The 26,162-nt window shown below is 39.8% G+C and overlaps 1 protein-coding gene across 1 annotated transcript in view; it reads left to right on the top strand.

Annotated features, from left to right (window-relative positions):
- The window catches only part of SLC35F1 (solute carrier family 35 member F1), a 536,791-nt gene extending 517,374 nt beyond the window's left edge, over positions 1 to 19,417 (top strand). Inside the window, exon 8 of the mRNA XM_049899834.1 lies at positions 18,392 to 19,417. Coding sequence (XP_049755791.1) covers positions 18,392 to 18,616 — 225 coding nt within the window. The 3' untranslated portion in view covers positions 18,617 to 19,417. The remainder of the gene's footprint in view (positions 1 to 18,391) is intronic.
- The last annotated feature ends 6,745 nt before the right edge of the window (positions 19,418 to 26,162 follow it).

The following is a 26,162-nucleotide window of genomic DNA, read 5'->3' on the forward strand; positions in this document are numbered from 1 at the left end:
TAATTACTTTGCATTACCGTTAATCAAGCAGTTAAGAGAGTAGAATGAGAACTGGACCAAGGGTCAAGGCCTCTGGGCACTGAGTCGCCTGTCATTGCCAAGACCCTAGCCCTAAGTGAAACTACTTGACCTCCTCACACTTTGGCTTCCTCACCTCCAAGATGTTCATCACAGTACTTTATACCGCCCAAAAGAGTTGGTCTTTTTGAAAATGAAAGAGATGACACAAATGAAAATACATTGGAAGAAGTCGACAGTAGCTTTGTTTGCTAAGATTATTGTACTTAATTTAAAATTGTTGCTGTACTTTTCCAGATACAGTTCTTTTCTCTGGTTGCAAGGAAGGAAACCAATGGGAAATGGGAAAACTGTATAGATTGGGTATTAGCAGGAGTTATACCTAAAACAAGAGTTCCTAGGGGGTTCAAACGGTTAAAGCAATTGGCTGCTAAGCAAAAGGTTGAAGGTTCAAGTCCATTCAGAGATGCCTCACAAGAAAGGCCTGGCAACCTAGTTCTGGAAAAAAAAATTATCCATTGAAAATCCTATGGAGCACAGTTCTACTCTGACGTACATGTGGTCACCATGAGTTGGAATCGAATGGCAACAGAATTTTTTAATACCTACAACAGCACAAAGCTTATACTAGCACTGAAGATACTAAGTATAAGTTCCCACCGATTATAGAGATGGATATGAAAAAATAGGGGAATAATGCACCACTTGAAATGCTTAGTAAAGAAACTCACACACTAAGGTTAGTCAACTTTGGTAATTGAGATTCAGTCTTAATTTTTCTGTCCTCTTCACTCTCCACATGTAATTAATGAGCAAATTGTTTTGATCCTTCTCCAAAATGGATTATTTTTTCTCCATTTCTACTGCCACCATCAGTTCAAATGCCATCATCTCTCACTTAAATCATTCTAAGAAGCATTAATCTACCACCAGCAGCCAGAGGGATTCTTTTAAAACACAAATCAGATTATATCTCTCTTCTACTGAAAACCCTTTAATTCTATAAATTGCATGTTAAATAAAATATAAATACCCTAGCAGCACCACATTGACAGGGAACTGCCAGAAATTCAAGCCAAATTCAGAAGAGGCCATGGAACGAAGGATATCATTGCTGATGTCAAATGGATCTTGTCTAAAAACAGAGAATACCAGAAAGATGTTTACCTGTGTTTTATTGACTATGAAAAGGAATTTGACATTGTGGATCATAACAAATTATGGATAACATTGGGAAGAATAGGGATTCCAGAACACTGAATTGTGCTCATGAAGAATCTGTACATAGACCAAGAAGCAGTCGTTTGAACAGAACAAGGGGATACTGCATGGCTCTAAAATCAGGAAAGGTGTGCCTCAGGGTTATATCCTTTCACCGTACTTACTCAGTCTGTATGCTGAGCAAATAATCTGAGAAACTGAACTATATGAAGGACTTGGCTGGCATCAGTATGCTTGAGCCCATTGTTGCTGTCACTGTATCAGTCCGTATTGTTGAGGGTCTTCCCCTTTTACGCTGACCCTCTACCTTACCAAGCATGATGTCCTTCTCCACAGACTGGTCCCTTCTAATAACATGTCCAAAGTACATGAGATGAAGTCTCACAATCCTTGCTTCCAAAGAGCACAAGTACTTTTAACAAGACAGACTTATTCGTTCTTCTGGCAGTCAATGGTATATTCAATATTCTTTGCCAACACTATAATCCAAAGGCATCAATTCTTCTTCAGCCTTCCCTATTCATTGTCCAGCTTTTGCATGTGTATGAGGCCATTGAAAATACCATGGCTTAGTCCTCAAAGTGACATCTTTGCTTTCCAATACTTGAAAGAGGTCATTTGCAGTAGATTTGCCCAATCCAATACATCATTTGATCTCTTGACTGCTGCTTCCACGAGCATTGATTGTGGGTCCCAGTAAAATGAAATTCTTGATAACATCAATATTTTCTTCATTTATCATGATGTTGCTTAATGGTCCAGTTGTGAAGATTTTTGTTTTCTTTATGTTGAGCTGTAATCCATACTGAAGGCTGTGGTCTTTGATCATCATCAGTAAGTGCTTCAAGTCCACTTCACTTTTGGCAAGCAAGGTTGTGTCATCTGCATATCACAGGTTGTTAATGAGTCTTCCACCAATGCTGATGCCAAGTCCTTCTTCACATAGTTCAGTTTCTCAGATTATTTGCTTAGCATACAGATTGAATAAGTATGGTGAAAGGATACAACCCTGAAGCACACCTTTCCTGATTTTAAACCGTGCAGTATTCCTTTCTTCTGTTTGAACGACTGCCTCTTGGTCTATGTATGTGTTCTCCATGAGCACAATTAAGTGTTCCAGAATTCCCATTCTTCACAATGTTGTACATAATTTGTTATGATCCACACAATCGAATGCCTTTGGATAGTCAATAAAACACAGGTAAACATCTTTCTGGTATTCTCTGCTTTCAGCTAAGATCCATCTGACACCAGCAATGATATCCCTCGTACCACATCCTCTTCTGAAATTGACATGAATTTCTAGCAGTTCCCTGTCAGTGTACTGCTGCAACAGCTTTTGAATTATTCTCAGCAAAATTTTATTCACGTGTGATATTAATGATATTCTTTGGTAATTCCACATTCTTTTTATCACCTTTTTTTGGAATGGGCACAAATATGAATGTCTGCCAGTCAGTTGGCCAAGTAGCTGTCTTACAAATTTCTTGGCATAGAGGAGTAAGCATCTACAGTGCTGCAGCCACTTGTTGAAACGTCTCAGTTGGTATTTTACCAATTCCTGGAACTTGTTTTTCACCAGTGCCTTCAGTGCACCTTGGACCTCTTCCTTCAGTACCATTGGTTCCTGATCATATGCTACCTCCTGAAATGGTTGAACATCGACAGATTCTTTTTGGTACAGTGATTCCTGTGTATTTCTTCCATCTGCTTTTGATGTTTCATGCATCATCCAATATTTTGCCCATTGTCGTTGTTGTTGTTAGGTGCCGTCAAGTCAGTTCCAACTCATAGTGACCCTATGCACAACAGAATGAAACACTGCCCGGTCCTGAGCCATCTTCACAATCGTCGTTATGCTTGAGCTCATTGCTGCAGCCACTGTGTCAATCCACCTCGTTGAGGGTCTTCCTCTTTTCTGCCAACCCTGTACTCTGCCAAGCATGATGTCCTTCTCTAGAGACTGATCCTTCCTGACAACATGTCCAAAGTGTGTAAGACACAGTCTCGCCATCCTTGCTTCTTTCTTTTGGCAGCCCATGGTATATTCAATACTCTTTGCTAATGCCACAATTCAAAGGCATCAATTCTTCTTTGGTCTTCCTTATTCATTGTCCTGCTGTCACATGCATATGATGTGATCCAAAATACCATGGCTTGAGTCAGGCGCACCTTAGTCTTCAAGGTGACATCTTTGCTTCTCAACATTTTAAAGAGGTCCTTTGCACCAGATTTACCCAGTGCAGTGCGTCTTTTGACTTCTTGACTGCTGCTTCCATGGGTGTTGATTGCGGATCCAAGTAAAATGAAATCCTTGACAACTTCAGTCTTTTCTACATTTATCATGATGCTGCTCACTGGTCAAGTTTTGAGGATTTTTGTTTTCTTTATGTTGAGGTGCAGTCCATACTGAAGGCTGTGGTCTTTGATCTTCATTAGTAAGTGCTTCAAGTCCTCTTCACTTTCAGCAAGCAAGGTTGTGTCATCTGCATAATGCAGGTTGTTAATGAGTCTTCCTCCAATCCTGATGCCCCGTTCTTCTTCATATATTCCAGTTTCTTGTATTATTTGCTCAGCATACAGATTGAATAGGTATGGTGAAAGAATATAACCCTGATACACACCTTTCCTGACTTTAAACCAATCTGTATCCCCTTGTTCTGTCCAAACAACTGCCTCTTGATCTATGTAAAGGTTCCTCATGAGCACAATTAAGTGTTCTGGAATTCCCAAAGAATTCTTCAAAATTGCAACTCAAGGCTTGAATTTTTTCTTTAGTTCTTTCAGCTTGAGAAAAGCTAAGCATCTTATAGCTTTTTGGTTTTCTAAATCCAGATCTTTGCTTATTTCTTTAAAATGCTTAGTCTTCTGGAGCCATCCTTTGAAATCTTCTGTTCAGCCCTTTTACTCCATCGTTTCTTCCATTTACTTCAGCTGTTCTGTGTTCAAGGGCAAGTTTCAGAGTCTCTTCTGACATCCATTCTAGTCTTTTCTTTCTTTTCTGTCTTCTTAATTCCCCATTGCTTTCTTCATGTTTGATATCCTTGACGTCATTGCACAACTCTTCTGGTCTTCTGTCATTAGTGTTCACGGTATCAAATCTACTCTTGAGGTGGTCTCCAGGTACAGGTGGGATATACTCAAAGTTGTATTTTGGTTCCTGGGGACTTGTTTTAATTTTCTTCAGCTTCAACTTAAACTTGCATATGAGCAATTGATGGTCTGTCCCACAGTCAGACCCAGGCCTTGTTCTGACTGATGATATAGAGCTTGTCCATCATCTCTTTCCACAGATAACCCAGTTTGATTCCAGTGTTTTCCATCCAGTGAGGTGCGCATGTATAGTCATCCTTTATGTTGTTGAAAAAGGGTATTTGCAATTAATAAGTCTTTGGTCTTGCAAAATCCTATCATGCAATCTCCAGCATCATTTCTACCACCAAGGCTGTATTGCCCAGCTACAGATCCTTTTACTATGTTTCCAACTTTTGCATTCCAATCACCAGTAATTATCAATGCATCTTGATTGCATGATTGATCAATTTTAGACTGCAGAAATTGGTAAAAATCTTCAGTTTCTTCATGTAAGGTATTAATATTTAGTGCATAAATTTGAATAATAGTCATATTAGTCTTCTTTGTAGGCATATGGATATTATCCTGTCACTGACAGCATTATACTTCAGGATAGATCTTGAAAAAAAATTTTTTTACAATGAATTTGATATCATTCCTCTTCAATTTGATATTCTTGTTGTAGTAAACCATATTATTATCTGATTCAAAATGGCCAATACCAGTCCATTTCAACTCATTAATGTCTAGCATATTGATCTTGGTGTGTTCCATCTCATTTTTGACAACTTCTAATTTTCCTAGATTCATATTTTGTACATTCCATGTTTTCATTATTAATAGATGTTTGCAGCTGTTTTATTTTGTTTTTCATTTTGAGTTGTACCACATCAGCAAAGGAAGGGCCAGAAAGCTTTACTCCATCAACATCATTAAGGTCACCATTTATAACATCATGATATACAGAGAAAATACTGAAGTTGTCGAAGCTTTCACTTTACTTGGATCCACAATCAATGCCCATGGAAGCAGCAGTCAAAAAATCAAAAGACGTATTGCATTGGGAATATCTGCTGAAAAACACCCCTTCACAGTGTTAATAAACAAAGATGTCACTTTTAGGACTAAAGTGCGCCTAACCCAAGCCATGGTATTTTCAGTGACCTCATATGCATTTGAAAGCTAGACAATAAATAAGGAAGACTGAGGAACTGATGCCTTTGAATTATTGTTTTGGTGAAGAATATTGAATATACCATGGACTGCAAGAATTAAAAAACAAATCTGTCTTGGAATAAGTATAGTCAGCAAGCTCCTTAGAAGCAAGGATGGCAAGGCATCATTTCATATACTTCGTTTTTATTTTTTTTTATTGTACTTTAGATGAAGGTTTACAGAACAAACTAGTTTCTCATTAAACAGTTAGTACACATATTATTTTATGACATTGGTTAACAACCCCACGACATGTCAACACTCTCACTTCTCAACTTTGGGTTCCCTATTACCAGCTTTCCTGTCCTCTCCTGCCTTCTGGTCCTTGCCCCAGGGCTGATGTGCCTCTTTAGTCTCATTTTGTTTTATGGGCCAGTCCACTCTTTAGCTAAAGGGTAAACTTCAGGAGTGACTTCATTACTGAGCTGAAAGGGTGTCCGGGGGCCATACTGTCAGAGTTTTTCAGTGTCTGTCAGGCCAGCAAGTCTGGTCTTTCTTTCTGAGTTAGAATTTGGTTCTACATTTTTCTCCAACTCTCTCTGGGACCCTCTGTTGTGATCCCTGTCAGAGTAGTCAGTAGTGGTAGCTGGGCACCATCTAGCTGTACTGGACTCAGTCTGATGAAGGCCATTGTAGATGTGGTCCATTAGTCCTCTGGACTAATCTTTCCCTTGTATCTTTAGTTTTCTTCATTCTTCCTTGCTCCTGAAGGGGTAAGACCAGTCGAGTATCCTAGATGGCCGCTCACAGGCTTTTAAGACCCCAGACTCTACTCACCAAAGTAGAATGTAGAACATTTTCCTTATAAACTATGTTATGCCAGTTGAGCTAGATGTTCCCCGAGACCATGGTCGCCACAGCCCTCAGCCCAGCAATTCGATCCCTCAGGGAGTTCGGACACATCTATGGAGCTTCCATGACCTTGCCTTGTACAACAGATGCTGGCTTCCTGAGTATGGCTTTTCATATACTTTGGACATGTGGTCAGGAGATACCAGTGCCTGAAGAAGGACATCATGCTTGGTAAAGTAGAGCGTCATCGAAAAAGAGGAGTACCCTCAAATAGATGGATTGACACGGTGGCTGCAACAGTAGGTTCGAACATAGCAACGATTGTGAGGATGGTGCAGGCATGGGCAGTGTTTCGTTCTGTTGCACACATGGTCACTATCAGTCAGAACCCACTCAATGGCACCAAACAACAACAGTGATCCCTATGGCTCTCAATGCTCTGATCCCTGGCTATGGCTCCATCCTCTACTCTGGACTCTTGTCTCCATGTTATGTGTTATGGATTGAATCATGTCCCTCCAAAATGTGTATTGGAATCCTAACCCTTGTACCTATGGATATAATCTGATCTAATGTGATATAATAATCCTCCATGATGCAATCTATTGTAATTAATCAGTTGAGGTCATACCAGTATAGAGTGGATCCTAAACTTTATCATTTCTAACTTATATGAAAAGCAGCATAGACATAGAGACAAGCAGGCACACATGAGCGAAGACAGATGCCATAGGTGGATCTTCAAAACAGCAAGTAATACCTGGGGCTACTGACAAGAAAGGGATCAACACAGCTGAGACCCTGTTAGTTTGTCTTACTGTGGTGGCTTGCATGTTGCTATGATGCGGAAGCTATGCCACAACTATTTCAAATGCCAGCTGGGTCGTCCATAGTGGACATATTTCAGCAGTGTTTCCAAACTAAGACAGACTAGGAAGAAAGTCCTGGCAATCTAGTTCTGAAAATTAGCCAGTGAAAACAGTATGGATCACAACAGAATATTGTCTGATATAGTGCTAGAAGATAAGTCCTGTAGATTGGAGGGCACTCAAAATACACAGTGACTGCAGCAATGGACTCAAGTATACCAATAATCATGAAGAGGGCACAGAATCAGGCAACATTTCATTCTGTTGTACATGGGGTTACCATGAGTTGGAGCTGATTCAGTGGAAACTAACAACTATTATTGTTAGTTAACTGAGGAATTACCTGAGGGTTGGAGAGGTAAATAACATGTCCAAGATCATATTGCAAGGAAGTGGAAAACAGTGATACAAACCCCAGCATTCTGACTCTGGAGATAATACTATAACCACTTAATGTTTCCTGGAAAATAACATTTGAACACTCCATTTCTCCAACTTGCAACAGAGTGAAATTGTCTGAAAGCTTCCATCAGAATCAAAGACCTTTAGTGTCACCAGATTTTTTTCTTACCAATAAATTAATTAGCTTTCATTATAATAGGATAGCTCAATGGTTAAGCGCCCAGCTGCTAACCAAAAAGTCAGCAGCTCGAGTCCACCAGCTGCTCCATGGAAACCCTATGGGGCGGTTCTACTCTGTCGTATAGGATCCCTATGAGTCAGAATCAACTCAATGGCAAAGGGCTTCGGTTTTTTTGTTGTTTTTTTTTTTTCCCTTTGGTAAAGGGATAGGTGGTCTTTGGGATTTGTTGAGCTGCAACATTACCACTTTTATAAGCTAAGTACCTTTCAACTCAGTCGCCTGCAAAATCATTCCAGTCTAACACGTACCTCTGTCTTGTGCCAAGGAAAAATGGGTGTCTTCTGATGCAAGAGTCCAAATGTGGGAGTGAAGGCCCCTGCTCAGTGTGTCTCACCAATAAAATCCTTTTTTGACTTGAGATAATAAGGATTGTACATGGAAGGTGGCATAAATGAGCCATCCAGCATCCTTTGTTGTAACCGAGCCTATAATTAAACACTCCCACAGAGCAGCCCCTACTGTTCCACTTCTGGCTTAGCTAAAATGGTCTTCTTTTGCTGGACTGCAGAAAATAGAAATCTGCATAAATGAGGACTTCTATCAATTCATCAAACCAAGTAAAAATGTCTCTCATATAAAAGATAATGGCAGAAATCCATTTTTAGCTCCCTGTTGTTGTACTCATGTGTGAAATTACTCACAGGGGAAGATATTTGCCTATAAAAGAAAGTTTATTGGCCTAAGATGTGATTGGCTGCACAAATTATACTGCAAAATGAATTGGTTTTGCAAACCAAATGAAGGCCTCATAAACTGAACTGGGATTGCTGCTCAGGGCACCATCTTGTCCTGGGTGACTGGGTCAGACACACAAAGAGTCAAGGGCCCTGATTGGTGCCTCTCCTCTCTTTAACATCATGAAACTTGGAAGATAAATCATTTCCCAAATATTTAACTCTTAGCAATGTCTTGGTTTTCTGACATAGATAGAGGAATCACTTGGCAATTGACCAAGGCACTCGTTCATTTATTTTCTATTTTGATTAGATTAGCATGAATCTGGGATTCCCCCACCTCGTCTCCTAGTTGGATAAAGAATAGGGGGTGAAAACAATAGTTTAGCTTAATTAATGAAGAATGTCTGCCATGAACATTGTGCTTTTTTAAGAACTGTATGGGATCAAATTGACAACAGAAACTGGAAAGATTAGATAGGAAACTTAGGGGGCAGTGAGTTTTTGTTAATGAGAAAGGAACAATTTGGAAAAAGAGGGTAAGAATGGTTGCACAACTTGAAGATTATAATCAATGCCACTGAATCATACATGCAGAAATAGTTGAATTGGTATGTATGTTTGGCTATGTATATTCTCAACAACAAAAACAATAATAAAAGAAATAAATTGAAAAACAATTTAAAAAGACTCAAAGGATTGAGTTACTGGGCTTGAAGCCTTAGGACCATAGTCTCCAGGAACATCTAAGTCAATTGGCATGACAGTTCATCAAGAAAACATTCTACATCTTACTTCAGTGAGTAGTGTCTGGGGTCTTAAAAGCTTTCAAACGGCCGTCTAAGATACAACGATTGGTCTCTTTCCGCCTGGAGCAAAGAAGAGTGAAGAAAACAAAGACTCAAGGAAATAATAAGCCCAAAAGACTAATGGACCACAGGAACCACGGCACCCACCAGCCTGAGACCAGAAGAACTAGATGGTGCCCAGCTACCACTACTGACCATTCTGACCAGAATCACAATAGAAGGTCCCAGTTACAGTGGGGAAAAAAAATGTAGAACAAAATTCAAATTCATGAAAAAGACCAGATTTACTGGTTGGAGAAAGACTAGAGGAACCCCCGGAGACTATAGCCTTTACACACCTTTCTAACTTGGAACTGGAGATCACCTTCAACCAAGTAATGGACAGGCCTAAAACATAAATAATAACACCTGTGAGGAAAGTGCTCTTTAGAACAATCAAACGGTCATCTATGTGAGATCAAAAGGGCAACATCTGCCCAAAAGCAAAGATGAGAATGCAGGAAGGGGCAGGGAAACCAGATGAATGGAAATGGAGAATGCAGGGTGGTAAAGGGGAGAGTGCTGACACATTGCAGGGATTGCAGCCATTGTCACAGTTGTGTATAAACTTGTTTGTGTATAAGTTGTGTATAAGCTATTGAATAGGAAAGCTGATTTGCTCTGTAAACCTTCACCTAAAGCACAATTTAAAAAAAGAAGATTACAAGAAAAAAGGAATAGAGAATGGCATAGAGTCAATATTCTGGGTCTCTAAAGACCACTGGTTTCACTATTTGTCCATAGGTATTTTTATGGGCCATGCCCACATTTGGTATTTTTCACGCTATGGCCTGGAAGAAAAAATTATTGCAACATTTATCAGAAATATTTAACCATTTTTTCCACTAAAAAAGAAATAGGGAAAAAAGAGGAAGAGGGGGAATAAAAGGTAGGCAAAAGTAGGAGACAGAGCAATAATTGGACCATTCCAGTTTTAAAAGCCCCAGTCTCTCCAGGCAACTTATTTCTAATCTAGTAAACCCAGAACTGGAACCTTTGCGTTTTTAATACCCTTAATAATAAAAATGGTCATGTTAGTTTACTGCGGAGCCAAAACTAGGAGGTCAAGCATCAGTTTGAATTGGCTGTTCTGTGGAGCCAGGTCTGTCTCGTTTCCTTGCCCTGAATAGCAGTTGGCTCAAACCCAGCAGCAATAGATCAGGACTAGGCAGAGCCTTTCTTCACAGGATCCTAACCAGGCCACAGCTTACAGCCTGCCCAGCCCAGATCAACTTCCTATCATTCTAGTCCCAATGATTCCACTCCCAGGCTTGAGATGTGGTCCACAATGCTCTAAGACACATATGGCTGCTGAGAGATGTATTGTCACTGCTCAATTGTCTTCTTCCCACCCTAAGACGCTTACAGATTGGCAGTTTCCCTCCCCAGATTGTTGACCAAGGTTCGACCCTTCAATTCACATATATACGTGGAGACTCAGGAAACATTAGACTCACTTTTCAGTTATAAAGCCTAATTTTATCAGAATATCATATTTTCTCTTAAGCATCTCCAATATGGCAGCATTACATTTAATGATCCTCTCTTTTGATTGGTATTTTACTATACTTAGTCACTGATGAGTGTTTAAACTACCCTGGCTCATAGAACCTCCAAACTATGTAAATCTGGTTCTGTTTTAAACAGAATTGGGCTTATTTATTCCTTCTTGATCTAGAAATCATGGGTAGATGTGCCAGCTAACTTATGTTTATATGTGCATTTTACATCACAAAGTATGGAAGTACAGGGAAAGGTTACTTTGTTTTATGCCACAAAGAATATTCAGGAAAGTTTTCACAACTGCCTCCTGATCTATGTACAGGTTCCTCATGAGCACAATGAAGTGTTCTGGAATTCCCATTCTTCTCAGTGTTACGCATAATTTGTTATGATCCACACAGTCAAATGCCTTTGCATAGTCAATAAAACACAGGTAAACATCCTTCTGGCATTCTCTGTTTTCAGCCAGGACCCATCTGACATCAGCAGTGATATCCTTGGTTCCACGTCCTCTTCTGAATCCGGCCTGAATTTCTGGCAGTTCCCTGTCGATATACTGCTGCAGCTGCTTTTGAATGATCTTCAGCAAAATTTTGCTTGCATGTTACATTAATGATATTGTTCGATAATTTTCACATTTGATTGGATCACCTTTCTTGGGAATAGGCATAAATATAGATTTCTTCCTGCCATGAGGCCAAGCAGCTGTCTTCCAAATTTCTTGGTATAAACTAGTGAGCACCTCCAACACTGCATCCGTTTGTTGAAACATCTCAATTGATATTCCATCAATTCCTGGAGCCTTGTTTTTCACCAGTGCCTTCAGTGCAGCTTGGACTTCTTCCTTCAGTACCATCAGTTCTTGATCATGTGCTACTTCTTGAAATGGTTGAATGTCAACTAATTCTTTTTGGTATAATGACTCTGTGTGTTTCTTTTATCTTCTTTTGATGCTTCCTGCATCTTTTAATATTTTCCCCATAGAATCCTTCAATTGCAACTCGAGGCTTGAATTTTTTCTTCAGTTCTTTCAGCTTGAGAAACACCAAGTACGTTCTTCCCTTTTGGTTTTCTATCTCTAGCTCTTTGCATATATCATTGTAATACTTTACTTTGTCTTCTCGAGCCGCCCTTTGAAATCTGTTCAGTTCAATCAATAATTAGTTCTGATCATTAATAAAATGCAAGCAGAGTCGTTTAGCAAAAATGACCATAGTCCAATATCAGGAAGCATGCCAAACCTCTATTTAAAAAAAAAATCCACTGCCATTGAGTTGATTCTGACTCATAGCTATATTACCCAGAGGCATATACCACAAAAGGACTCTTTAAAGTACACTTCCCAGGAAAGAAGGAAAAACTAGACCCACCATATAGCAGTGGTTGGTACATGTGGTCAGTAAAAGTAGAGCCTAAGCCCAGGGCTCTTCATGTTCATTCCACCCTAAGTCTCTCTTAGGATTACCCACATTCCCCTCTGCTCACCCCTGCCATCGTTTTAGTCAAGCCAGAAAAAGAAAGCTGCCCTTGAAAATTGCCCTCTCCCTCACATATTCTAGTTGATATATTTATAAATTTACCTTGAAATGACTTTCAAACCATGTATTTTTTATACTTGTATGGGTTTTGGCCCAATAAAGCCATTAGTTTATTAAAACTTAGCTTAGATGTTTAAGGCAAAAGCTAAAATGAAAATTTGGTCTGCCCTTACCTGATGCGCAAAATGGCCCATTAACTAAATAGTAATCATATTGAGATGCCAGCTGGCTAAGCGCTAGGATTAAACTCTGGTTGGAGGTTAAAGAGCTTTATTATCAATCTTCCAAGCCATCTCATTCTGTACAATGGCTTGTGTTTCAGATTGCTCTAAGCAATACACAGGGATTGTCATTATGTACAATGAGTGCTTTCTGACCCTTGTTAGCAAAGAGACCCATCAAAATGGAAAAAGACAGCAGTAAAGTAAACAGAGTCTACAGTGTGGTAGTGTTAATACAGAGTTGTTGTTAGGTGCTGTTGAGTTGATTCTGACTCGTAGGGACCCCATGTACGACAAAAGAAAGCACTGCCTGGTTTTGCACCATCCTCACAACCATTGCTATGCTTGAGCTCATTGTTGCAGCCGCTGTGTCAGTCCATCTCATTGAGGGTCTTCCTCTTTTCTGTTGACACTCTACTTTACCAAGTGTGATGTCCTTCTCTAGGGACTGGTCCCTCCTTATAACATGTCCAAAGTATGTGAGACAAAGTCTTGCCATCCTTGCTTCTAATGAGCATTCTGGCTGTACTTCTTCCAAGACAGATTTATTCCTTCTTCTGGCAGTCCACAGTATATTCAATAATCTTTGCCACGCTATAATTCAAACACATCAATTCTTATTCACTTTTCCTTATTCATTATCCAGCTTTCACATGCATATGAGGTGATTGAAAACAACATGGCTTGGTGCAATGAGTCATTTAATTTCTTGACTGCTGCTTCCATGGACATTGATTGTGGATCCAAGTAAAATGAAATCCTTGACAACTTAATACAGGGTGCATATCCTTTTTCAGCTTCTCAAAGTCACAAGTTAGATAAAATGCAGGCAAAGTATGTCTGCAGCATAGAACATGTAGTGTCTTCTGATGGCTACAGTTGGTTGGGGAGAAGACTATCAAGTACACTTAAGACAGTGACCCAAAACCCAGTGCCCTCGAGTCGATTCCGACTTATAGCGACCCTGTAAGACAGAGTAGACAGTGACACATATTCTTAAATGGAGGCAGCAAGCCCTGTACCCAAAACTTGCCTTTTCTGTAACTCAGAGATGGCTTTCAATCCTCATCTAATATTCCAGAGAAGATCCTGTTCTCTTTGCTTAGGGAAAGAGAAATAAGTATTTCTTTGCAATTAATAAATTAAGCAGCCTGGACTATACAGAATTTTTATTGATTTGATTGGTCAGGTTGATTTGTTTTTTGTTTGATCAGTCCAAAATTAGGGGTCATTCTATTGCCTATACCTGATTTTTTTTTCTATCAAGCTAGAAAAAGAAAAATAATAATAATAAAACTTTGTCTTGCTGAAGAAAATCAAAGACACAAGGGAAAGATTAGTCCAAAGGACTAATGGAGCACAACTACCACAGTCTTCACAGACTAGGTCCAGAACAACTAGATGATGCCCGGCTACCACCAGTGACTGCTCTGGCAGGGATCACAATAAAGGGTCCTGGATAGAGCAGGACAAAAACGGAGAACAAAATTCTAACTCGCAAGAAAAGAAAAGATCAGACTTACTGGTCTGACAGAGACTGGAGAAACCCCTAGAATATGACCCCTGGACACCATTAAACTCAGTACTGAAGTCACTCCTAAGTTTCCCCCCTCAGCCAAAGATTAGACAGGCCCATAAAATAAACAACAGTAAACATAGCTCAACCATGTGTAAGAGTCTAAATGGGCATGCCAGCCCAAGGGCAAGGATGAGAAGGCAGGCAGGAGAGGACAGGAAAGCTGGACGAATGGAAATGGGGAACCCAAGGTCAAGAAGGGGAGAGCGTTGACACCTCACAGGGTTAGCAACCAATGTCACAAAACAATATGTGTATCAATTGTTTAATGAGAAACTGATTTTCTCTTTAAACCTTCATCTAAAGCATGGTTTTTTTTAAAAACTTGGCTTTTTTAAAAAAATCGAAGCTTTTCGTCATCTCATCTAACATTGAATACTTATCCAGATTAATCATCATGTTTGCCTTACTGCTCTGTTTCTGGGCTTGTGTATTAAATGAAAATTTTCTCTACTGTCTATTAATATAACCTCTTGGGTGACTTCCAAGATGCCTCTGTCATATAAAGTTCCATGCTATCTATCTTTAAACCATTTGAGAGGAGATTCTGTATGAATTAAGTGAAAATTCATTGGAAATAAAGTATGTGGTGTCATTCTAAGGCTGTATCCCAGGATTTATCATTCAACCTGATAGTTCCATGTCCATAAAAGGGATGTTCATTTTAAGTGGTACATTCGGGTATTATTTCTTACAATGGCAAAGTTATTAGCTTGACAAAAATAAATATTTGAATCTTTGTCATATTGATCAAGTCAGTATACCAAAAAACCAAACCAAACCCAGTGCCATCGAGTCAATTCCAAATCATAGTGACCCTACAGGACACAGTAGGACTGCCCCATACAGCTTCTAAGGAGCACCTGGTGGGTTCGAACTGCCAGCCTTTTAGGTAGCAGTCGTAGCTCTTAACCACTATGCCACCAGGGTTTCCCAAGTCAGTATTAAAACCGTTGCTGTCTGGTTGATTCCGACTCATAGCAACCCTATAGAACAGAGTAGAACTGCCTCATAGAGTTTCCGGGGAGCACCTGGTGAATTTGAACTGCCGACCTTTTGGTTAGCACTTAACCACTATGCCACCACGGTTCCCAAGTCAATATAGGGGAGCCAAAAGCAGAAATTGAAATTAACTCAAATCCTTCTAGATGGATGCTGTTGTTGTTAGTTGTCATCAAATTGACTCCAACTCATGGCAATCCCATGTGTATCAGAGTAGAACTGCACTTCGTAGGGTTTTTAACACTATGACCTTTTGGAAGCGGATTGCCAGGCCTGTCTGCCAAGGTGCCTCTGGGTGGCTTCGAACTGCCAACCTTTTGACTAGTATTTGAGCACTTAACCTTAAGTTTGTGCCATCCAGGGACTCTTTCTAGGTGGATGCCATGTATCAATCAGATCCTGTCCCTACCCTGAGGTCATTTCGATTGCAAACCCTGTCCATCCCATGTTTATGAAACCTCCTATGCTAATCTACCAATCAACAGTCCTCAATCATCTACCCAGACTCTTGCCTTCTCCATTTTCCCACCCAATTCATCATCCTACCTTTCTCGTCTCACTGAACTCAGGTTCAAAGGTGACTTTGGAGCCAATGATAAAGGATCAACTCTATGACTTCCCTTTCAGTGGGTGTTTGTTTAACATTTTATGTATGATAAATGACATTGGAGTATCTAGTTTAAAGCTAAAAATTTGAAATACACCATTGGTGCAGACTGATTTTTTATTGTTTCTTTAGCCTACAAAAAACTCCCCCATAATTAAATTCACTCATTCATTTGAAATAAAAGCCAATAACAACATTTATTAGATGCCTACATAGTTCCAGGCTGAATGCTGGACACTGATCAAGAAAGATGTAGTCCCATAGTCAAGCAACTATGGGAGGAAGACCATTAAATCAATGACTGTAGGAGTATTATAATTGATTACAAAATGATAAGTGCTGTAAGAATAACAATAGCAAAAGCAATGATAATAACAACAATGAAGTTAATATGAATTGAATCCTTGCTGCAAGGTAGACACTATGATAAGTGCTTTACATGGTTTATCTAATTTCATCTTTATAACCACCCTACCTAGTAAAAATGTCCCCACTTTATTGATAAGGAAGCTTGGGCCTGGAAAGGTTAAGAACTTGTCCAAAATGACAGCTAGAAAGTAGTACAGCTAGGATTTGAATCCAATTTGGGATTAGAATCCAGTCCTAACTTCTAAACCCTGTACTTAATCTTTCTTCCTTCATCTGCTTTGTTGGAGGCAGGCTCGGGTGCAGCGGGAGGAAGTGCACTAAGACTCTGCAAGGCTCTTCACCTGAAACTGGAGGCAAATTACCTGGTGTTTTCAAACTTAAAGTCATTAACACTGAAAACATTTGAAAGGATGGTAATGGTGGGAACAATCCAATTTCACTCACCAAAGTTTAGGTAAAGGATGAAACTCTTGAATGTAGAATTTCAGGGAGCAAGTTGAAGAGGTGTTTGGGGCTAAGTTACTTTTCTGAGATCATATACAACAGTTCTGATTCAGTGATCCTCCTTTCCTACCATCTTATTTTAATAAACAAATTCATGAATCAAAGAATAAGGCACATTTATTTTTATAGGGGAAAACTGAATTAATTACTTCAAGCTAATTAAACCAAGTTGTTACAAGCTGATGTAAACACATCAGGGGAATCATCATCATGTGGTTTGAATGTGAAGAATAAAGGAACTGAGAGACAGGGTGAGGAGGGCTCTAGGAAGAAAATCAGAAAATCACATTTAGTCTTTTTTTGCCTTGCTGCTGTGGCACACACATACACACACACACACACACACACACAGCAGAGACTTTTAGCTTCAGGGGTACCTTTTCCAAGTGCCATTTTCAAGACTGCTTTTCCTATAACTGAACTACCAATTACAGCCACCTTTTAACTTGTTATTATAGCCTTGTAACTTACTTTACAGAATATCTGCGTTCTTCTCCTGTTCTCCCTTCTTCTGACTTCCCATTAATGTTTGTCTTTTTATCAGTTTTCAGTTCTTTCAGAGTCTGAGCATAAAAAATAAACCAGGAAAATCAAATTGATCCGTTTTTTCGCAGGGATGCAGGCTGTTGTCAAGACTGGGAAAAGAGCTATTGACTAAAATGAGATTTGGCATGCCATCACTGCATAGTATCATATTTTGGTCTTTTGTTTTGTTTCGTTTTGGTCTGTCTACTCCTCTGTTTTTCCACTGGGACTATTAAGTCCTTGACAGTAGAGACCATATGTTTTTATTTCTCTTTCCCTAGTGCATAGCTAAATTTTTGATTTAAGAAGAAATCATATAAGAAATTATATGTCGAATGAAGGAGTGAATGTATGGATGAATGAAACAATAGAAATCCCAATACTCATTGTGCTGCCTTACTCTCACCCAGTACCTACTCAAATAACTACTTCCAATGAAACTACTCAAGAAGTTCCAAAAGTTGAATATTTTCAAAAACATATGTAAATTATTAGGCACTTGTATAAACTGATATCTTTTCCCCCCACAGAACTATAAATTGCCCAACAAGTAGTTTAGAAAGCAGAATGCAGTATGAACAGCCCTCTTTGGTTTTAGATTGGTGGGACAGGAATGGAATGTTATACTCTTTCTTTCGGTCCAAGGACAATCTCATCTTGCAAAGATAGGTCCCAAAGTCAATAACAGCACCTTCTGGGGAAACAAATAGCTTCTGAATTGGATTAAGGTGAAACGAGAGTGCCCCAATGTAGCTGCATCATTGAGGGGCCAGTTGTTTATGGCCTCATTACAACCTTAAATGAAATATCTATATTTCTTCTGGGTTTAATGAAGCTACAAACAACCAGCTCTTTCCTGAGTGATGTTGGAGATGTTTTGCTTTTAACTTGTTGTAATTTAAATTATGTTTAACTAGCTCTCCCACCATACCAAGTACACAGTCCGGCACTTCAGAGACAATTAGGTAAGCATTCCTCTGTGTTAGCCACCAGGTCTAGGAAAAAGATAAGGAGAATCCATAAGACCAAACCAGATTAGGAAGAGAAAATACACTTTCCATCAAGAACCTGGCAAACTCATCAAGCTGCCTACTCTGAGAGGAAGCAGCTCTACTCTGGTCCTCTCTGCCTCTTTCATGTGTAAGTGGCTCTGCATCAGCTGCTAAGTGACTTTGCTGTTGTGTTTTTTAGTTTTCAGGACTTTACCTTCTGTCTTTCTTCACCATCCTCATCGGGCTGGTGCTCTACTCCTCAACTTCCACGTACATAGCCCAGGACCCCCGAGTATACAAGCAGTTCCGCAATCCTTCCGGACCTGTTGTGGACTTACCAACCACAGCTCAGATGGAGCCTTCAGTCACCTACACCAGCCTGGGCCAAGAGACCGAAGAGGAGCCCCACGTCCGCGTGGCCTAGGATGAGGCCCTCCCTGCCTGCTGAGGACAGCTCAGTGCCCACGTGTTCACCCATCATCTCTGTATTGTACATAGAGAAAGGTATTTACTAGGTGCAGTTTACACAGGTGGACTGCAAGGTAGCAAATCGGAAAGGCTGTAAAAGGAACAAGCTAAATGTCACTGGAGACGCTGACTTGGAGAGATGCCTGTCTAGTGTGTACCCTGATCACAAACCCCCTGCATCAATTACTGTGAAAAGTTCGGAATCAGAAGCAAGTATTATTATTTGTGTTGTTAGTATTACTGTCATTACACCAATTTTCAGGAGGATGTTTTGTACTCCTCATGGCAACTATTGCCAGATCCGTGTATAGTTAACATAACTCCCACTTTTCTATGGCAAGTCACTTTTTAAGAATCATACTTTATTTCTTTTGCACAGACTATCCTTGTGATGCATGCCACAGGAGCTCCACTCCCGAGAATTTTCCTTTTAGGGACCTGGTGGCAAATGGTTTCCTCTGTTACCTGTTGGATTGCCTGCTCAATATGTATTTTGTGCTGTGACACTTGTGGGGAGGGGCAACTGACCATATAATTCTCTATTCTAGGAATAGATGTAAAACAAACATTTTAGCCTTTTTATATTTCAATCTGTGATTAATCCAGGACTTTGCCTTTCTGTTGTGCCACACGATTCTGCTAATCAAGTCCCTGTAATTACAGGATAAGGAGTATTCCATTTCTGTGGTTTATGGAAAACCCCAGAAATAACATCATTTGTGTTTAGGGTAATTTTTTATTTTAATCTCTCTTTCCTTCCCTGTATCCTCTCTTCAAATATATATATATATATATGTATGTATGTATGTATGTGTGTATATATATATATATTCTATATTCTTTCTTTTTCTCATTTTCTTTAGTGATAATATGGAAATTAATCAAGGCATTTGAAAAAGCCAGAATTCTTTCCTCTCTTAATTGTGTGACACCTTTTTGAAATACCCCAGCATGAAAATGACCTTTATTATGAGTATCTTTGGTTGTGCCACCTCCTAACAAAGTCAAGGTGCTGATATGGAACAGTCTCTGAAAGTAACTGATTTGGACACTTCATAGTGGTGAATGTGTCACTGTTTAAAAAGCCTGGCATTTTGCTCATATTTGACATCCATTCAATAGCAGAGTATATCAAGACACAGCCTACTTATGGATACAGAGAATATTACAGGGTCTTAATAAGGCTTTGAGTCATATGCCACTAGTCAAATTTTTTTTGACCTTAAAGCAGCTCTTTTTTCAAACATAGGAAATCAAGAAACACCAAAAACCAACCAAACCCGTTGCTGTCGAGTCAATTCTGACTCATAGTGACCCCATGTATTATAGAGTAGAACTGAGCTCCAGAGGGGTTTCTTGGCTGTAATCTTTACAGAAGCAGATCACCTGGCCTTTCTTCTGCAGTGCTGCTGGGTAATCGCCAACCGTTCAGTTAGAAACACTACCAAAACCAAACCCATTGCCATCGAGTTGACTCCAACTCATAGCAACCCTGTAGGACAGAGCAGAACTGCCCCATAGGGTTTCCAAAGCTATAAACTTTACAGGAGACTGCCACATCTTTCTCCTGCAGAGCAGCTGGTGGATTTGAACTGCCGACCTTTTGGTTAGCAGCTGAGTGCTTAACCACTGCGCCGCGAGAGCCCCACAGACCTCCATAATTTAGAAGAATTCTGCCTGTCAGTAGGTGAAATACTGTTTCAGTTTGGTTGACTTTAATGCCATTCAAAAAGATCCTCAATGGAGTTACAGGGTTTGTAAAGAATAAGTAAATGTATATGTAACTTTGGAGACTGCAAATCAATACACCTTAAACAAACAAGCAAAACAAAAAATCAGTGGGATCTCTAAAACAGAATAGATTGCAGCGAAATAAGGACTCCCACAGAGCCTGTTGTCCTTTTGTGTTTGTCAAGTCAATCCTGACTCATAGAGACCCTGTAGGACAGAATCTTTATAGGAGCAGATTGCCAGGTCTTTTCTCCCGCAGAGCTACTGGTGGGCTCAAACCACCAACCTTTCGGTTAGCAGTCGAGGTTTAGCCATTGGACCACCAGGGCTCCTCCGCAGATCGTCAGTGAGGCCTAAATAAAAAAAAAAAAAAAAAAAATTTTTATACTGCAGAAAAATATCCTGCGCTGTCAGTCCACACGGTGTGGCTTCTCTGCCAGCACAGGGCAGGTGGTTCTGCTCTTGGAGACCGGAAAGAAGAAGAATTATCTTCTCTGATATGCTGATTTCACGGTCATCTCAGTTCATTCCCGTTAGAAATGTGTCTCATTTTCTATGAAAAAAAAAAATCAATGCTAAAGGTATAGCCAATCAAAGTAACTTTGCCAACATGTGCTCTCTGCTACCTTTTAAACCAATTAAATACCTTTCTCTGAATATTTTGTCTGTTCAGATCTGAAAGACCTTTAAAGACTGTGGTTTTACTTTTGTGTTTACATTCCTTTGGTTTGCATAATTTGCTTGATTTATTGCATTTTTAGTATTTATTTTAAACCAAATGTTTTAGTCTTTTTTTATTCACTTTTATGACACTAATTTGTAGATGCTTAGTAAAGTCTTACGAGAAACAAGTAGATGAAAGTATTTCCAAGTTCGCTCAGTGGACTGGGATTTTTTTTAATTTAAACTTCAAGAAGGTTTGCAATCAACAAATGGCTACAAGTTTTTTGGCATCTGAATTATTTTATAGGATATTTTAATTGAGTCCATTGTATGGAAACCAAGTGTGAATATTAAGATGAATTCACCGTATACCCTTTATCATCCAGTGTCCCTGTACACAAGACTTTGATGTCACTGGAGTACCTCCCTGTCTTGGTTTGTCTCCTCTTAGGAAGGTTGATAACATGTTGAATTGTCTGAGACCAGGAGTTCCAGATTGACCCTTTAGAAAATAGCAAAGAACAAATGCTTTTTCTGTGTAAAAGCATTGATCTTTCGGGAGTGGAGTGGGAAATGGGAGCGGGACGGCATTAGCTCTAGCCGTTCTCATTTCTGAAATTTCATAACTCAGTAGACACCAGCAAAATATTCAGTTTTTAGATGCACCACCACTCTCCTCCACAACTGAGACTTGAGCAATTTGCGTAGAATTTGATTGGGTAAGCAAACCACAGCTCTCCTAAACCCTGCTGGAGATAAGTGGTAGCTCTCACTTTCTCAATGACAACAACTTGCACTGGGGACAGAGCTTGTTTTGGTCACCTCACAGCTTCAGACTCTGAAATACACAACCAGGTAGACCAAGCAACAGAATAATTTGCACCACTGTGCCCCATGAAAAATGTTTCAATGTTTAGTTTAGATATTGCTAACTTGTGCTATTAACCTTTTGAGAAATGTGTAGCAATGTTTGTTTTGGGTTTGTTTTTGATTTATAACCATTTAGAAGTCCCCGGCTAGCTACCAGTACAGATTTTACCCCATGGGTAGGATTCTATTGTTAAGCCACATAACAAAGCACACTAATCCTGACACCACAAATGGAAAATATGAACCAAAAAAAAAGAAATTTACACCAAGAAGTTGAACGAACTCCCCATTTTTGATATTTGCATGCTCCCCTATGGACTGGCTGTGGCAATGTAATGCCTGTATAATGTTTTCAAATAAAAATAAATGCTTTATGAAAGCACTGAGTTCTTGGTTTTCTTGCATGTTTCTCTGCACTATGACAACCATGGAAGTGCTCCCGCGGGATGCTAGAAATAGCAACGAAAGTAGATAACAGGGTACATGTCAAAATAAAAAGGAGAAAGAAAATATTTCCAAATTAGGCAGAGCACAGTTGGTCTCAGAGCTACAGCCTCGGAAAGCCAAATTGAGCACGTTTGTAATTTGCAAAATTAATTATTTATCTGGGTATTAAGAGTGGTCTGGGGCTATGTCTTCAGGCTCACATTTAAAACACATGTAAAACAATTAAAATTTACCCCCAAGAAACGGTTTCTCATAAAGAAGAAAGTTCTGTGTATGCTGTCCTTGGCACGACGCCAGACTTAAAGGCTGAGCATTCTTCCAGAGCCCAACAGTATTTATAAAGCAAACACTGTTCATATTTCTGCTCTGAAGGTATGCAGGATCCTGCAATAATCTCTCCTTTACTCACTGCGGTCGCCCAGCAACCCCTTAAGTACTTAGATTAAGTACTTAGAATTGATTGTACGTAAATTTCCATATTCTTTTTATTTGTATCCACAATAAAACCGGAACAAAACCTGCTGAGGTGGAGTTGATTCACAGGACAGAGTAGAACTGCCCTATAGGGTTTCCAAGGAGCAGCTGGTGGATTCGAACTGCCGACCTTCTAGTTAGCAGCAGCTGAGATCTTGACCACTGTGCCACAAAAGCTCCGTAATCACAATAAAGCCTCCAAAATTCAACTATCTGAGAAGGCTGTGTGTTTAAATTGTAAATTTTAAATATTTTAAAAATAAAAACATTAATTTTTCAAGAGAAAAAGAATAGCATCACACCAGTGCTTTCTACAGTGATCTTAAGCTGACATCTACCATGATCTGCTTTTATAAATAGCTAGTACAGCTTGTACATAATATAAATAATTTGCTTGAAAAATGTGACTCAGTTTGGAAAAAAAAAAGTTTTCATCTTTTAAAAATGTAAAGCTTTCTTCAAAGTCTTGTTGACATTTATTTAGTAAACCCTTTGATCAAAGATGGGATAAAGTTGAACTTCAAGCCAGGCTATGTCCAAATGTCCAGCAATTCTAAATTATTGGGGCCCAAATAATACAATGTGTGTGTCATGTTCAGTTGGCTTCCTCAATGAACTGCAATTTTCTTAGGAGAAAGAACTGGGTTCCCTAATATTGAAGAGTTCTTACAATGGTAAGGTAAAGAAGCCCTCAAAAGATGCTTGTGAGTGTTAGATACAAATAGAAGCCAGTAAAGTTCAACAGGAGAGCTATAATTTATTATTTTGTCTTGCTGTTCCACAGGAAAACAAATTGTAATCTCTGAAATTACAGGACCTGAAATCAGAGCCAGCTCAGTTATTTTTAGCACCTAGCAAAATACCCTGCACATGGGAGGTATTTGTACTGTTTTTTTTTTAATAAATCTAACTTCTAAACCAAAAATACAAAGTTCAAGGGTAAGATATTCTATCACAAAATGTTCCATTCTTTCTTCTACTGAAGAAATGCTTCTTGAGGTTTTTTTTTTTTTTTTTTTCTCTATAGAAATTCTGTTCTTGGAAAAGGTTGCCTTACGCATTCAATACACTCTTCTGGGGAATTTTTTTACAAAGACTTACAATGCCTGGTCCTTCAGGTTCAGAGCTGGAATAGAAAATAGCCAAGTTCTTTTTTCTACTTGCAAATTTATAACATTTGAATTTATAACATTGCTTCTTAACTGTGTACACTGAGCTTTTCTCCTTCCTTTCTTCCTTTTTTCTTTGATTTTTTTTTTCTTTGTTCTTTTTCTGTCTGTCTTCTTCCTGCAAGGAGAAAATGGAGGGCTTACTATGGGCCACCTAGGCAGAGTCCCTGCCCTTTATTCCCTATGTGGTCAAAATGTTTAATTCAAAAAAATTATAATACAGCTGGAAAGCCCTGCACCCACCAAATGGCTTTTCATCAGTCCCTGAAAGGACCAGCCATTGTGCATCAGTTTTCAGACAGCCAGACAAGTGGCCTCCAAATACTGCCACAGCCTGATTAACAAGGAAAGCTAATGATCAGACGGAGGAGGTCTCCTTGAATAGACTCTAAGATTAGGGGCGTCCATCTGGATGGACAAAGGCCTGGTGTGGATAAGACTAAAATTTATAAAAGCATGAAAATGAGCTTGTTCACTAAGCCCCAGGGTTTGAACTGGGAGTGATTCCATGCTTGAAGGGTAATTTCAGGATAGATAAAAGTAAGTATTAGTTCGCATGATGGGGGTAATTTTCCTGAACTCACTACCCCGAAATGATGGTACAGACTAAAAATGTAAGTGTTAGGTCACCTAACAGATGGGAGAACTACAATAGGGCATTAGGTAATGTGACCATACAGTTCATTACCCAATCCATTAATACTTTTGAGAATGAGTGCAGGCACTATTCACAAGCATGCCTGGACAACAGGTATAGACCCATTCTGTCTCAGGAAAATCTGGACGTGTGGTCACCCTCGCATTAAAGAAATACATTGGTACATCCCTCTCCAAGGGTGGATGGCAGCCGCAGTGGATAGCTATGCCTTCCTGCCACTGGATGTCACTGTTGAGGCAGAGCAGTAGGGTGAAGCCAACCACTGGCCCACTACGGTGAGACTGTTCTTGGATCCTTATTCCTGGAGGGCAGCTCTGGCCTAGGCTCCCAATCTTACTCTTAAGGCCATCTTTTTGGAATCATCTGTGGCCAAGGGTGGCGGAGAAGTGAAAGGAGTTCCATTAGTAACATCCCAGACATCTTCACACTGTTTCATTGCTAAATGTGTAAATAATTTAAAGGGCAAGACCTGTGAGCCTACCGGAAGGAGTGCTGCTGGAATTGATCAGATGCAAATTATAGTAGAAGCCCGCACACACATATATTTCATGAAATGCTGAATGACAAACAAATACATGGATGAATGGATGTGAATTCCTCACAAAAGAAAGGAACAGATTCCCAAGTCCTGAAGATTACATGATTCGTAACAGTGGCTTAAAACCATTATACTTCTGTTTTGGTTACCTCACACTGCTATAACAGAAATACCACAAACAGATGGCTTTAACAAACAGAGATTTATTTTCTCACAGTTTAAACTTTTCCCATCGAGTCAATTCTGACTAGGCCAGAAGTTTGAATTCAGAGCATGAGCTTCCAGGGAAGCCTTTCTCTCTCTGTCTGCTCTGGAGAAAGGCCCATATCAATCAGGACAGCCTCTTCTCAGATGTGTCCACAGGCAGGCCTCTCTCTGGCCCTTGGCCCCTTGGCCCAGCCTCTGCCCTGCTTGGGCAAGTATTACAAAGCCCAGAGGCACCCCACTTCACGAGTAAGCCTCTAGCCTGAAGGCACTTAGCTCTCTCTCCCTCCATGGGTTGGCTCTGGCACAGTCTCATGCCAGCCTCCTGGTTCTGCTGCCACTGTCTCTCTGCTACTATTTCTCGACGTCTTGCACCATCTCTGGTGTTGCACCTCTCTCTGTGTGTCTCCTGGTTCTAGGAGGTTCTCAGAACAGGGACCCCTGGGTCTGAAGAACGCACTCCTCTCCTAACTCCTCCTCTTTGTAGTATTGAGGTCCCTATCTCTTCTTGCTTCTCTCTCCTTTTATCTCTTGAAGATAAAAAGTGTGACTTAAGTAAGGATGTGACTTGAATAAGGGTGGTAAGAGTGGTGACGGGAGTAAGGATGGTGACTTGAGTCACACCCTCTAGTTAAGCAGTGATTCAAGATACATCCCACCCTAATTCTCCCTCATTAACATAACAGACAACTCACTCCCAAATGGCATAGAGGCTAAGATTTACAGCAGATCCCAAAATGGAGGATAA

Source organism: Elephas maximus, chromosome 1 (genome assembly GCF_024166365.1).
Source record: "Elephas maximus indicus isolate mEleMax1 chromosome 1, mEleMax1 primary haplotype, whole genome shotgun sequence".
NCBI lineage: Eukaryota > Metazoa > Chordata > Mammalia > Proboscidea > Elephantidae > Elephas > Elephas maximus.